The 14,960-nt window shown below is 45.7% G+C and overlaps 3 protein-coding genes across 3 annotated transcripts; 2 read left to right on the top strand and 1 right to left on the bottom strand.

Annotated features, from left to right (window-relative positions):
• The first annotated feature begins 617 nt into the window (after nt 1-617).
• On the top strand, nt 618-3,086 carry LOC124673349. The gene is made up of 2 exons (XM_047209444.1): nt 618-1,757; nt 2,644-3,086. Exon 1 carries the CDS (start codon nt 618-620, stop codon nt 1,731-1,733), a length of 1,116 nt encoding a protein of 371 aa, XP_047065400.1. The 3' UTR covers nt 1,734-1,757; nt 2,644-3,086.
• A 4,980-nt stretch (nt 3,087-8,066) lies between these two features.
• On the top strand, nt 8,067-9,482 carry LOC124675755 (chlorophyllase-2-like). Its single transcript, XM_047211832.1, has 3 exons — nt 8,067-8,394; nt 8,483-8,608; nt 8,724-9,482. The coding sequence occupies exons 1-3, from the start codon at nt 8,080-8,082 to the stop codon at nt 9,279-9,281; spliced, it is 999 nt and encodes a 332-aa protein (XP_047067788.1). The 5' UTR covers nt 8,067-8,079; the 3' UTR covers nt 9,282-9,482.
• A 756-nt stretch (nt 9,483-10,238) lies between these two features.
• Nucleotides 10,239-13,739, bottom strand: LOC124675757 (chromatin-remodeling complex subunit ies6-like). Its single transcript, XM_047211835.1, has 3 exons — nt 13,415-13,739; nt 12,646-12,713; nt 10,239-10,687 (listed from the first exon to the last, which is right to left on the bottom strand). Exons 1-3 carry the CDS (start codon nt 13,587-13,589, stop codon nt 10,556-10,558), a joined length of 375 nt encoding a protein of 124 aa, XP_047067791.1. The 5' UTR covers nt 13,590-13,739; the 3' UTR covers nt 10,239-10,555.
• Between the last annotated feature and the right edge of the window lie 1,221 nt (nt 13,740-14,960).

Here is a 14,960-nt window from a genome sequence, read left to right as displayed (position 1 = left end):
TATTTATTTTATTTTATTTGGTAGAAATAAAATGAAATAAAGTGACATGAATTTGATGATATTATTTTAATTGACAAATCCACAAAAATAACACGATGCTAGTAGAAACTAAGGTTAGACATGGGATGAAATCTATGACGCTCGCAATTGAATTCCAATACCATTTTATGGCAGCCAATCTAGTTGTTATGGGAAACACATGTGAATTCTTTGATTCTAGCCTTAAATAATATGAGCCAAATAAGCTCTAACTAAAAGTTTGACCAAGAATAAACCTGAGGTTAGATGGTGAAAGAAAAATAACACTCCGAGCCCACCAGAGTTCAAACATTAGGTTTAACACTTTGGTGTTGCATAAAAACGGAATATATTCTGCAATGAAATAATTTGGCAAGTTCTTTTTTTTTTTGAGAGAGAAAAGTTTGGCTAGCAAATACTTTGATGGGCCTAAATCAAACACACCCATTGGGCTGTAGAAGCTTCCTTACCAAAAAGAACCCTTTGTGGGCTTTGACCGTGTCACCCACTCCATGGACTCCGCCGCCCTAATCTCGCCATTCCCTTGGCCCCCAAATAAATTTCCTCTGCTAATCGCGGCCACGGAGTGAGGAATTCCGATGGCGACGCCCAACGGCTGCCCGGATCCGCCCGCCGCCGCCGCCGACGGGCCGTACATCCCGGCGGAGCTGATCCCCGACATCGCCAAGCACCTGACGAACCTCAACGACATCTTCGCCCTCCGCGGCGGCTGCCGCGCCTACCGCGCCGCGCTGCCGCTCAGCCGGGACCTCCTCGCCGCGCAGCCGCCGTGCCTCCTCGTGCCCCACTCCGCCACCTCCCACTCGCTGCCCCTCTTCAACCTCCTCGAGCCCGGCTGCCCCTCCTTCTCGCTCGCCCTCTTCCACGTCCCCGACCGCCGCCTCCACCGCTTCCGCGCCCGCCTCCCCTTCGCGCGCACCGGCGGCGTCCTCACCTCCGACGGCGCCCAGGTCGTCGCCGTCGACGCCGCCGCCGCCGGCGAGATCATCGTCACCCACCTGCTCTACGGCGCGCAGGCCCGCCTGCCCAAGCCCCCGCTGCCGCACGACCGCGTCATCCTCACCGGCGGCCACCTCTTCGCCCCCGCCACAGGCCGCACCGACGTCCAGTGCTGCAGCCCCTGGACGAGCCCCCAGTGGACCGTCGCGTCCTACGGCGGCGAGCACGAGATCCAGGACTGGCACATCGTCAACGGCGTCCTCTACGGGTTCCTCCCCACCTGCGGCCTCGTGTCGGCTTCGCCCTCCAAGGACAGTTCCTCCTCTTTGGATATATGGCACCATGGGGGCGAGTTCGACCCGCAGGTCCTACTGGCTATGCAGGAGACCAAAGGCGCCCCGCTGCTGGGGGACTGCGGCGGCGAGGTCCTGCTTATCTTCAAGGTGGGATCCATCGACCCCGCCTACAAGATTTTCCGGTGGGACGCCGACGAGTTGATGTGGGCGGCGGCGACGAGCCTCGGAGGACGGACGCTCTTCATTGGCTTCGACGACTTCGCCGCGTGCATTGGTCCAGATGTTCCAGGGATCCGCGGAGACTGCGTGTACGGATCGTTGCCATGGGCTGGGGGCTGGAGCGAGTATTCTATGATCGATGGGACCTGTAAATGCTTCACAGCAAAATATCCGGGCGAACCAGGGGTTGGTTTCACAAGACCACAGGTTTGGGTGCTTCCAAGCTTGTTCTGCAACTGAGGTTAGGCGGAATCGCTCACAAAGGTAATGATCATTCGCTTGCCTTGATAAAAGGTGTTCATCGCAACTTGCAAAACATGTAGGAGTAGTTTTTCATCCCTTAAATAGCAAAATGCATAGTTTGTTTGAATGTTATTATTGTCTGAATTGAATAGATATCATGGTTTCTGTCAAGAATATTCTAGGTTTGTAATTTGCAGGCACAACAGCCAATTTTTGGCTCGGCTGTAACAGTGCCCAAGTTCTGTCATTTGTACTTTTTCAAGGAAAAAAATAGATAAAGCTACCACCTGAAATCTCAAACATATAGTTAGTGTAAAAAACAACATTTTTTGCATGTCAGGACATAGGATTGTGGATACAAACAATGCAGCCTACCATGATCTTATTTGAAGGTTCTCGGAATGACTTATTGTTTCAGGACCATGACAAATTTGTCTTGCATGTCTTCTCTGTATTGAGTTCACCTGTAGCAATTATTGTTCGATCCATTTCACCTTCTGCTCCATATAACCTAAACAAGGCATTTGTGCACAACAGGCAATTACGCAATCTTAGTCATTGCCTATCTTTAGCTGTTCAAATTCAGCTCATGCATTAGCAATTTGTCCCTTTGCTTCAGCTTTTCATGACCTTCGAGGGACTACAATCCATGTTGTAAACTGTTTTAAACTGGTTGTGAGCTGAATGAAATTTGGCGTCTCCGACGCCTCCCTTTGTTAAAAAAAAAAGAGGCATTTCTGCACTATTTTATTTCTATTGTCTCCCTGAAGTGTGGAGTGTTTTCTAACGGCCTAAATGCAACAGATGTATATTCATCATACCTTTTCTTTTAGTGATGTTTGCTTGGAGTTTTATTTTACTGATCTATATTTGTAGAACTTATGTGGTCTTTTTGTTGTTCCTGCAGAACCTGATTTGGATGAAAGTCTCCTTGCAATGTGCTTAGTTTTTCTGTTTCCCTGCTAATATTGGATTGGAGAAATAAGTGAACCAGAGGCTTCCCAGTGCGGTTAGCTGTAGCCGATGTCGACAGCACCCTGTTGTGAAGCCGAAGTGGAGTTGTTGCATATTGTTGTGTTTTGATGCAACGAAGGGCCATGATTCAGTTGAGATTGTTGGAACTATTATTTTCACAAGTTTTACTACCGGGATAATTTTGATTCACCTTCAAGGATAAAAAAATAATACTCCGTACTACCGTTGTCTATAGAAGGACGTCTCAACTTTGTCAAAATATGCATGTATCTAGACATATTTTAGGGTGTAGATATATACAAATTTAGACAAAGCTAAGACATCCTTTTATAGAGACTATCGGGATGATTTTGATTCACTCCAAGGATAAAATAATAATACTACCCTATTGTAATGTTTCTGATTGCATCTTAGATAATTTGTTTCAGCTTCGTTATGATTTATACTTTGTGGTCAGCTCAATGTCATAATCTTACAATAGCCAACTGTAGCGGTGAAGATCTGATGCTACCGTTTTTTAAGTAGCGTTGGCTTGAGCCTGGCATGTAAACATAAGAGCATCTCTAGCAGATCCTGCAAAACAAGTTAAAATTTGTAAAACATGTTAAAATTGTAAAAGTCTGGCAGTTGGTTAGGTTTGATCCGCCGATCACATCTGTATCCACGGACCCATCTCTCCTCCCACGCGGCCTCAAAATCATGCACGGCTGTTTGAATATCATGCCACCGAGCCTCGATTCCGGCCAAATCTGTGCCATGTTCCATTGGATTCCAGGCGAGCGGCGCATGCGGAGAGCAAAAATCAAGGGAGGAGATAAGACCAAGACCCCTATACGTGGGTGAAAAAACTACACTCTCATATGTGCAACCAAACATGAGTGTTTTGCATCAGCCGAGTTAATATCGGGTGTGTGCAACCTATATCAAATAAAAGGGGATAGTTATCCACCAGGTGTAGAAAAAAGCTTTACAGGCTACCAAACAAAGTGCAGAACATGGTCCGGAGCTCATTTTGAACGAGCTATGCCCCTCAAGAGCGTAAACAATGGACGGGGCTACCCGAGGGTATCTTCTCGCTACGTGAGGGCATCTTCCCACACTGGCTAGTACATGATGGCTATCACAAACGTATAAAAAACTTATTAGAGATGGTTTTACACTTTTACCAGATGCCGGCACACATTGATCAGTGATATCACAGAAGTACGCTCTTACCCCTCACGCTTGTGTACATAGAAAAAAAATCGATACCTTAGAAACGACTTAATTGGACATGTGAAGCTGTAACATGGTTGTTAATCACGTAGAAATAATATTATTGCAGCATTTTGGGCTCAAAATACATGTCTGGTTTCTGTCCTCCTGTTTAAGAGGATTTTTATTTTTCGGAGAAAACAGAGGATATCTCATTTGACGCCATGTTACAGATATGATTGAACGTCTGAACCTAGCAAACTTGAACTTAGCCCGTTAACTTTGTATTTCTGGAATCTAACTGTTCAAACTTAAGTTAAAGCACTGAACATCAAAATTTGTGCAAGTATCAATTAGATGAAAATACATTATTAATAGAATAATAACAATCAATATCTAATTCCACTGAACCCTCTTATGGAGTATCACTTTGGTGCACAATAAAGCCAATGCAATAAATATGAAATAGATGTAAATACTCTTTATTATTTGCCTATAGGGCACTATCTCCAACATATGTCACTAAGCTTGTGATATTTTCCTTGCCCTTCCTCTAGTCGTCTATGGTATCCCGCATCTAACCGACTAAACTATCTCATGTTGAACATGGTAGGCTGTCAGCAAACGACGCTAGCATTGGCTGATAATGGCTTGTATTTTGCATACCCAACGAGACCGCGAAGCCTGTGGGGAGAGCCGAGAAGCCCATGTAGATGCCAAGGGCAGTGAAAGATACACAAGTTGATGCACCCAGTGCGGCTCTTTGCGGGCACGCCACTAAGACTTCCCCTTGCATCCCAAGTCCTGAGGATGATCATCAGCCAGGCTGTTGGCCATCTCATTCGCAAGCATAAATTGGAGGTCCGCCGCATCCGAGCATACTTTTGCAGTGTTGTTGCTAGACAGCCGTGCCCATCTCCCTGAACCTACCTAGCACGCAATTCCACAACAAAAGCTATATTTTGGGGTACTCCAATATCTCATACTCTGTGTAATATGTGAAGGAATACGTGGACCCACTTCATAGTAAATTCTGAACAAACGGTGGCAAGTTGAGGACAGGGTTAAATTTGGAGAAGAGCTTAGTATATATACTACTAGGGTACCTATTAGAGCTACAGGGGATAGTCATAACTTTGATGAAACTAACTAATTTTATCATGATCTTCAGGACAATCAGTATAGCAAGGACAGTCATAAAACTTCTATGCTCAACCAACCGGCAGAAGTGAAACCGCAGCCTACTGAAGAAACAAATTGAAAGACTATAATTTTCACGTGGTGCACTCAAGAGTTTATTTCCGTTCCAACACTGTGTATTTCTGATATGGTGACGCTACCACATTTAATTTTTGTGGCACACTGAACCGAAATTTGAAAAACAAAATCTTGGAGAATTATGGATATTTTTTACATGCTTTACTACTTTATAACAAAAATTATCCACCTTTATGGATATTTTCATAGTAGAGATTACTAAATAAGTAAAGCACAACACACTATTTTGCAATCAGATTGGTCCTTAATATATGAGTTTGCCAGATTTATTGACATGCCAAATGCTGGACCCAAATTTCATAAGGTGGTTGAACTTGTATGGACCACCAGGACGTCATTCCATTTGCTGGCTGAAAATGCAACAATGACATTACCCATGTTCAGCGAGAAATGACACACTATCGCAGACTAAGAACAGATTTAACAATTGGTTTTCAGAACGTTAAAGTATTTAAGGATTCTGATGCTTTCCATATCTTGATGTAGTTCTCTCTGTTAGTATTATGGGTAGTTCTTGCAAACAACAACAACAACCACAACAGCAAAACTTTTTTCCTAGCAAGTTGGGTTAGGCCAGATATAAAAAGAAAATACAATTATATTAGAATATCATTGTGCTCCTCCGCATGGTGACGACGTGCCGGGCGTACGCTGCATCCTCCCCTAGCCCTCCTCACACTGCACAATCCCTCCCGCCGTCGGCGCTTGGGCGTCGTCTGGCAAATTCCACATGGCACGGCGGCGGCGGTGTCGTTCGCTCCTCGTCTTCAGCGGAAGTGAGATCGGGTGACGGCGACCACGACATGGTTGCGTCGACAGCAGGCAGCGGCGTTAGTGGGCAGAGTTGGCACGGAGGCTTGGCTCGATCTGACCCCAGATGCAGGGACGAAGCCAGGAACTCACATCAAGGGGGGCCAGTTGTGCATGTGATTTGATTGAGGGGGGCTGAACTTGCTAAAGTACCGTGATAAAGGAGCTGCCATGGCTTGTATTACTAGGAAAATCTTGAGCATAGGGGAGGCGTAGCCCCTGCTCGTCCCCCCCCCTTGAATCCGTCCCTGCCCAGATGGGCTTTGGTGTGTGGAGGACGTCCATGCGGTTACTCTAGTTGATGCTCCGCCAGCTATACGCGAAGGTACCCAACGCTACTTGCGCATCACAATGATGTTTGGGGCAGCAGCTCTGGGCACGGCGGTGGTGGTTTCCTCCTTCACTAGATGCGGTCGGCCAGTTTGGAACGAGTTGGGGAGGCGTGGCTGCCGGTGAAACCTATTCCCAACTTCGGTTATGGCGCGCTATGGCGACACGTTGTGTCGTTACCTTGATGAAGGCATCATTGTCGCAGCCAACATCTACCTACTAGTTCGTGCTGCTCTAGGGGAAACCTAGATCTAGGTATCCTGAATCGAATGATGGCGGCGCTTTCTACGTCGTTCTACATATTGGAGCAACTGCTGGATGGTGGTGGTAAGTGGTGGAGTGGTGTGCATATATTGTGTTGACGAAGGCGAATTTTGGGGGTATGGCGCAGCGAGGGCCTCGGTGATGCATATTATGTAAGTACTACCCATGTATTTTACTCATGAATAAATGACATGAATTTGATCAACCTATATCTGAAGCACCGCCTATGTCCCTGAACCTGAGCGCCGGGAGCGCTCGCCGTGGTCGAGTGCTCCCGGCGCTCAGGTTCAGGGACATAGGCGGCGCGGCGGCGGCGGCATCGTAGCATGGGCGCGTTCGACGAGTTGCTACGGGTGCTGAACACGCGTCCATGGTCGCCACCAGGGGTGCCGGCATGGCCACCAGAGATGAGCCGCATAAGCACCGATGTCGCGCACTGTCTGACATATACTCGCCGATGTTCAATCTCCCAAGGCTCGTCGTCAGCGGCGCATGCATCGGGCCCTACGTGCGGCCGCTCGCTGTGGAAGTAGGAGGCGTATGCGTAGGTTGCACGGCGCCGAGGGTGGGCGCGCACGGCGTCGAGGCTGGGCTCAAGCGGCGGCGATGGTGGGGCACGGGTTCCGAGCAAGGTATCTTTAGGAGCCCGATGCCGATGATCATCGCCTAAAATTATCCGCGCCAATTCGAATTCCTGTTTTTAGTTTCATTTTTACATGTTCTATTCTGCGCTGGAGCTAATTTCGTCAGAACTTGCGTTTATTTTTTCGATCTCTGTTGGAGATGCTCTAACTTCGCTGAATATGCTGCATTGGATGTCAGGCGCCAGCTGATCGCATTGGGTAAGTCCTCGTTAATCTGCATGTTATTTACTGCCTCCTAAAGATCCATATATTCCACTAGCGCTTGGACTGATGGAATTTCTTTGATCATGTGCGTCCATGCATTACCAGGTAAGGCATCGGCCACAAACGCTCTCAGGCTGGCCGGCTTCACGTGAAAGAATTTACAATGCCTCCAGAATTCACACTCATAAACGCTATATATACAGATTCGAGGGCACTATACATGGCCAAATTACCCATCTCTCCTCCTCCCACGCCGCCTCAAAATCATGCACGGATGTTTGAATATCGTGCCACCGAGCTTCGATTCCGGCCAAATCCGTGCCATGTTCAAGTGGATTCCAGACGAAGCAGGCGAGCAGCGCATGTGAGAGCGACACAGGTTCGAGTTAGTCCCCTGAGCTAGCTAGCTTTTTTATCTGCTAGAGGTGCTCTGAGATCAGTCAAAAGATGGAAATGCAGTATGTCTAAACGCAAGGCAAGAGCATGGTGCATGCGAAGGACAGACACTGGCCGGACCAGAGTCCAAAGGCAACTGCATCGGATATTTTTTCCATAATCGTGGAGATAAGGAGCACCAGAACACACGGCCGTTAAGTAGCCACAGGCACTCCTACTCCCCACAAGGCCACAACCTCCCGGTTAACATGGCCGCCTCTGCAAGATTCACTGCCTTAGCATACTTCTACTGTCTGCTGCTCCTCACCATGGCGTCTGCAGGAGACGTGTTCGACCATGGACGCCATGGCACCAGCCTTTCCCAGGTCCAGGAGGCCAAGACCTCGAGGTGCTCTCCAGCCAGCGTAGCCGGCCCACCAAAGCCGCTTCTGATTGCCGCACCGTCCGATGCAGGGGAGTACCCCGTGGTTGTGTTCTTGCACGGCTACCTCGCCAATAACTACTTCTACTCCCAGCTGCTCCAGCATGTCGCCTCCCATGGCTTCATCGTCGTCGCTCCTCAGGTACGTACTCTCGAAAAACCATGCTAATTTCAGCATCATCGTGGCGATGAACTTTCTTCTCAAGCTCAAGCCAGCGAATTAATTGCAGCTCTACACGTTCTCCGGGCCCGACACCACCGGAGAGATAAGCTCAGCGGCCGCCGTCATAGACTGGCTCGCCGACGGCGGCCTGTCCTCCTCGCTCCCGCCCAACGTTCGCCCCAACCTGACCGCTGTAAGTTGCCCATGCAATCGAGCGATTCCTCTGTACCCATAATTCAGCGAGGCAGACACTATTAAGAACTTAGTAAGAACTAAGAAGTAGTGAGTACTAACGATTCCATTACCAGGTGTCCATTTCCGGGCACAGCCGCGGTGGCAAAGTGGCATTCGCGCTCGCGCTGGGCCACGCCAGGACCTCCCTGCCTCTCGCAGCCCTCATCGCCGTCGACCCCGTGGACGGCATGGCCCCCGGCAGGCAGACGCCCCCGCCCATCCTCACGTACAGAGAAACCTCGCTGCGCGTCCCGGGGCCGGTCATGGTCATCGGCACGGGCCTCGGCGCCCTGCGCCCGCCGTGCGCGCCGCTGGGCGTGAGCCACGCCGAGTTCTACCGCGAGTGCGCGGCGCCGGCGTGCCACCTCGTGGCCAGGGACTACGGGCACACCGACATGATGGACGACGTGACGGGCGGCGCCAAGGGCCTGTGCAAGAGCGGCGGGGCCAGGGCGCCCATGAGGCGGTTCGTCGGCGGGGCCATGGTGGCGTTCCTCGAGAAATGGGTGGAGGGCCGGCCAGAGTGGCTCGACGGCATCAGGGAGCGGCCGGAGGTGGCCCCCGTGGTGCTGTCCGCCGTTGAGTTCCGGGATGCAGGGACTAGGATCCATGGTGTCATGTTGCCTGCTTAAGTAAGTTTAGTGGACAGTATGAGGGACAGCTAATAATGGAGTACGTAGGATAAACTGGTAGTAAGTAGGATCTTAATAAGGTGATGAGGGACTGTAAAATCTTTGTTGGAAACAGATCGGTTCATAGATAGCAATGACTAGGATCCATGGTTGCCATGGTAAGTTTAATGGACAGTGTGAGACAACTAATAATGGAGTAGGATAAACTAGTACTCCTTCGGATTTATATTACTTGATGCTAACATAGATGTATTTAGACATATTTTAGGTATAGAAATATCTATTTTAGCATCAACTAATATAAATCAGAAGGAGTAGTAAAATCTTTATTAGAAATAGATCGATCCATAGCTCAATATACAATGCCGGCAAAAATTCAATTCGGCTCTACCAAAAAATTATATTTCGGAATATCGAAAAAAGTTAACGGAAAATTCTACATGTACATCTCCGAGGAACCAGTATTTTTGGTGGTCTACGTAGAAAAGAGAAAATTTATCTTTTAAAAAACCTAATTTTTAGCATTGAATTTTGTCTATTTTACACACGCCACACAATAAGTCGGTTCTTCGTGAAACGACTTTGTCAGCGCGGATTTTTTGTTTTCATTTTTTCTAAAATTTTAAAATATGTGTAATATGCATTTTAAAATAAAGGGAGCATATGCTCCCATGTGCTAAAACATCATTCCTATGCCGGCCACTTTTAAGTTTTAACTGGTATGGCACCGGAGGAATGACTCAAGAACCTTCAACTCCACGGCGGTGGAAACATTTGGGCACGATTCATTTTTTGACAGCCAGTTGTCTTCAGTATGCATTTTCTGGTACCCTATATCCCGTGCTTTTTCAGCATGCTGTTTCCAGGCAGTGAAGTTCAATGGTAGTCTGCCTAGTGCGACCGCGTCTGTAAAGCAATAACAAGCAGCAGTTGAACTGCATCAACAACTGAGAAGCCTTTTTAGGATAAATCTTCGCAGGTTGCAACTTGCAACAGTGCCAATATCCATGCTCATTCAGAACATACTTGACCATCAACTATCAGAATATTAACAGAAATAACAGGACAGAGCGTTTCCAAGCTGGTAAGGCACAACAATGACAATAAATGGTGACTCAACATCTCTTCGAAATGATCAAAGGTTTCAGTACCCTAGGTCTACGTTTCAGAATGCTCATATAAGCCAGCAGTGCAATTAGGAGGGGAAGAAACTCCATTCTGATTACAGAGCGGGATACTTGCTAGTAGAATAGGGACAGTAGTGCGGGAGTTTCTTATCGTAGAACAACTGCTGCATTTCTCACGGCCAGATATCTTTGGACATATTCATCTGGAAGATTTCTTATTTGCTTGAACACCTCTGGATCAGCATAGCGCAGCTTGGTCCTGGGATCTACGTATGGTGCCTACATGAGATTTACAGGTTAACAGATCAGACTTGCAAGTACTCCATATTGGACAATGAAAACGGCATGTATGTATGTAGCAATAGATAAGTCATACACGACACAGTTCATCCTGTGCTGCTGAAAATCTAATATCAGCGATGGCATGTATGTAGCAATAGATAAGTCATACAAACCACAGTACTTGAATTGGTTGATGAGATACATCATCTTTGGTCATACTTACTAGGAACAAAAAATTTAGCAACCTAGATGTTTTTGTTAGTTATATATGCTACTTCCCCTGTACAAAAACATAAGATGTTTTGGTAGGCTAGATGGAGGTAGTATGTTTCTATTTCATGCAAACACCTACATCATCTAGATACAATCTTAAAACAAAATCGACGCTAGGGCTGCTTTCCCTATCTCCAATCCAATGCCCGAGTTTGACCAATAAGGTTGTTACAACATTTTGACTGGTTTATTTATTTAGGTAACATCGGCATGGGGTTGGGGAGGGGGCAACGTGAACTATTGATACAGATGTCAGCAAAGTAATGTTCAAGTTGTACATGGATTACTAACAGATTATAGTTGGAGATGTCCCACAAAGTTTGTGATCCTTCGTAATACTAAGTTGTAAATAACTTAAAGGGTGTACATAAAGTATGGTACTCTTGCCTATTGAATGATGTCTCGTTCCCTGGTATAGAGAATTTGTTTTGCTTTCCGGATCAATTGGTAGCTGCTGTGATGGATTCCTGCCTATTCATGTTTTGATGATACTCTCTAAACCATGCATCCAGCTAAAATTCAATATATGCTCATCTTAAAATCCAGATTTCTCCACTGTATCAGGAGGCTGATTGATTTTTTAATGCATGATTACATAAGAATATTTCCATAAATTAATCCCTGATTACCAAACAATCTTTTATAGAAAGGGGATTTAGGGGAGTGGGCATGGGAGAGGGGATTGGATGAGGATGGGGGATTCACCAAATCCCCAGACATCCCCAATCCCCTTGGGACCTAAACTACACCCCTGCCAAACAAGGACTAAAAGGTTGTAACAGTATTATATTAAACTGACATTATATTAGCCCTGCCACATGGATATATGTACATACACAAAATTTAAAGTAGCCAGAACACAATAAAATCTCAGAAACATTGCAAAAAAGGTACAGTCAATAAGGAAAACTGGAGTAAACTCTCATGAACAGAAACAATAAAATTGGCGTAAGCCGGCTAGAACAATGTCTGCTTGGAGCTTCCGATGGACCGTATATACTGCAACCCACCTTTCACATTATTTGGCAGTATTTTTACAGTACTTGAAATTCACCATATACAGTCAAGTTTCAGTAATCAGAAATAAACTGACTACTGTTATTTCGTTCCAACCTACGCAAAACTTGATCCCACAAAATGAAATGATAGATTGCTCACATAAACTTATCTTGTCAATAATCCATCTGCCGTACTTTCAAAAAGTGTGCTCTTGGTTCATTTATACAAGATAAGTAAAGCCAGTGAAGAACCCTGAATTAAATGTTTTTTGAAAGCACAAATAAGATATATAGAAATACCATCATGGACATTGGACAGTCTCAAGCACAAATATTATGTTTTGTTGATTCCTACTGGTACTGAACCAGCCTCTAAAAACTTGCTGAGTTTTCTTATAAGCCAGGTATTGGGCAAACAACATAACTAAATCAAAGTGCCAGCTTATCCCTTTGAACTTATAGGCCGTGTTAAGGACGGCAGAAATTTTGATTCTCTGGGATTTTTTGTAAGGTACACATGCACTTTTGCGTACACACACGCAGTTTAGCATTACAAGTAAACATAAAACACAGCATTATGATCTATTTCGAATATAAATATCTTTGATTTTTAAAATTATTGTTTAGAAACACTACAGGGTATGTATATAAACATGAGAAGTTCAGTACAGGGTTGAAACTTACCTCAAAACCTGTTACGTCACAGTATCTCTTCGGTGGATAAATGGATGGCGGCGACTGAATATTTAGATCTGCATCAAACACAATACTATGAACATTGTATTTACCAGACTTTGCTCTAAAAACTACACATGTCGACCAATTCGACACATCAGTAACATAATTTAACTAATATCAGTTATTTTTATACTATCCAGCCTTATCCTCGTAAGGAGATAAACAAGTTCAGATAGGAGCTGTCTAATCATCTTAGCAAGACAGCTAATTGTTACAGGAGAAGAGAAAACTAAGCAAAAGCCAGCAGCCTATTAATTTTACAGCATGGCATTCAATCAAGCACAAGTGCAGAACCAACTTTTATCCAACAGAATTACACCCCGAAAATGGAAAACGTAAACGATGAAGATTTAGGCAGAAGTTATTGCATCCAAGGCCTAAGCTAAACTCTAAGTATGTACTTTGTAATAGCATAAGAAGTTCCAATTGCTGCTATGTGTTAGGACCCAAAAAAAGGCACAATGCACAATCTCAAAGGGCTGTTGGTCAAAAGATTCTTCTATCATATAGCACCAATTCTCAATCTGGAGCCACCACAAGTTTATAGGGCTGAAGTGGATCATAAATTCTCTTGAAACACCTAAACAAACTACAATCGTACTTGTCCGCTAACCAAGAAGCGCAGCAGAGGAAGGCCTAAAATCTACGACTCCACTTGATTTGCAGATACAACTGAGAAATTCAGCAGCGGAAAGGTATCAAGGCGCTCACTCACAGTTGGGGCGGTCCGGGGGGAGCGAGGTGGCGTCGGCGGCCTGGAGGAGGAAGCGGAGGTGCTTCCACTGGCGGCCACGGGACTGGCCCTTGGGGTACTTGTCCGCCATCTGCACCTTCTTGAACGCCATCGTCGGCGCCAGCAGCATCTCGTTCCTCTGTATGTCCGGCTCCATAATCCTCCTCCCGCTTCGATTTCACGACTAGGAGGGGCCCCGACTAGCGTCCAGCACCTGCTTCAGTCACCGGTGGAGGGAGAAGAGGGGCGGCGGCGAGAGGCTCCGAGAAGTCAGGAGGAGGACCCGGCGGCGGTGGTCGGAGTTTGGAGAAAGGAGAAAAAACAAAATTGTGTGTTGTGCTTTACTTGTTTAGTAATCTCTGCTATGAAAAATATCCATAAAGGAGGATATTTTTTGTTAAGAAAATAGCAAATTATGTAAAAAACATCCGTAAGTCTACTGATTTTGTTTCAAATTTCGGTTCAATGTGCCACAAAAATTAAATGCGGCAGCGTCACCATGTCAGAATTAGACAGTGTTGAAATTGAAATAAACTCTTGAGCACAGTACGTGAAAATTATAGTCTTTCAATTTGTTTCTTCAGTTGGTTGAGCATAGAAGTTTTATGACTGTCCTTGCTATACTGATTGTCCTGAAGATCATGATAAAATTAGTTAGGTTCACCAAAGTTATGACTATCCTGTAGCTCTAATAGGTACCCCAGTAGTAGTATATATACGAAGCTCTTCTCCACATTTAACCTGTCCTCAACTTGCCACCGTTTGTTGAGAATTTACTATGAAGTGGATCCACGTATTCCTTCACATATTACATAGAGTATGAGATATTGGAGTACCCCAAAAGATAGCTTTTGTTGTGGAATTGCGTGCTAGGTTGATTCAGGGATAAGAACACGGTTGTCTAGCAACAACATTGCAAAAGTATGCTCGGGCCCGACCGAGGCACCTTTTGTGCTTGCGAATGAGATGTCACACAGCTTGGCTAATGATCATCCTCAGGACTTGGAATGCAAGGGGAAGTATTAAAGGCGTGCCCGCAAAGAGCCGCACCGGGTGCATCGACTTAATTATGTATCTTTGACTGCCGTCGGCATCTACATGAGCTTCTCGGCTGTCGCCACAGGCTTCGCGGGATCGGCGGATATGCAAAGTAGATGCCATTATCAGCCAAATGTTAGCGTTGTTTGCTGACAGCCTACCATATTCAGCATGATAGAGTGGCCAGGGTCAGTCGGATGCTGTGCATCATTGAAGACGGGAGGAAGTAATAAAAAATATTACAAGCTTAGTGACATATATGTTCCATCTGTCGTGTTGGGCTGTCAACTGATAAGAGGGTTCAAGGGAGTTAGATATTGATTGTTATTATCCTATTATAATGTATTTTCACCCATTTGATACTTGTACGAATTTTGATGTTCAATGCTTTAACTTAAGTTAAAACAGTTAGATTCCAGAGATACAAAGTTAACAAGATAGGTTAAATTTTGCTAGGTTCAGACCTTCAGTCCTATATGTAACATGACGT

This window comes from Lolium rigidum, chromosome 7, assembly GCF_022539505.1.
Source record: "Lolium rigidum isolate FL_2022 chromosome 7, APGP_CSIRO_Lrig_0.1, whole genome shotgun sequence".
Lineage (NCBI taxonomy): Eukaryota > Viridiplantae > Streptophyta > Magnoliopsida > Poales > Poaceae > Lolium > Lolium rigidum.
This window is presented reverse-complemented; position numbering and strand designations above follow the sequence as displayed.

What these genes read in the sequence shown, in the direction of transcription:
- LOC124673349 (XM_047209444.1), top strand. Translation starts at nt 618, where the DNA reads ATGGCGACGCCCAACGGCTGCCCGGATCCGCCCGCCGCCGCCGCCGAC.
- LOC124675755 (XM_047211832.1), top strand. Translation starts at nt 8,080, where the DNA reads ATGGCCGCCTCTGCAAGATTCACTGCCTTAGCATACTTCTACTGTCTG. An exon ending in TCATCGTCGTCGCTCCTCAG is followed by an intron (nt 8,395 to 8,482) that starts GTACGTACTCTC and finishes AATTAATTGCAG; the next exon opens with CTCTACACGTTCTCCGGGCC. An exon ending in TTCGCCCCAACCTGACCGCT is followed by an intron (nt 8,609 to 8,723) that starts GTAAGTTGCCCA and finishes TTCCATTACCAG; the next exon opens with GTGTCCATTTCCGGGCACAG.
- LOC124675757 (XM_047211835.1), bottom strand. Translation starts at nt 13,589, where the DNA reads ATGGAGCCGGACATACAGAGGAACGAGATGCTGCTGGCGCCGACGATG. An exon ending in CCCCCCGGACCGCCCCAACT is followed by an intron (nt 12,714 to 13,414) that starts GTGAGTGAGCGC and finishes TGTTTGATGCAG; the next exon opens with ATCTAAATATTCAGTCGCCG. An exon ending in GTGACGTAACAGGTTTTGAG is followed by an intron (nt 10,688 to 12,645) that starts GTAAGTTTCAAC and finishes AATCTCATGTAG; the next exon opens with GCACCATACGTAGATCCCAG.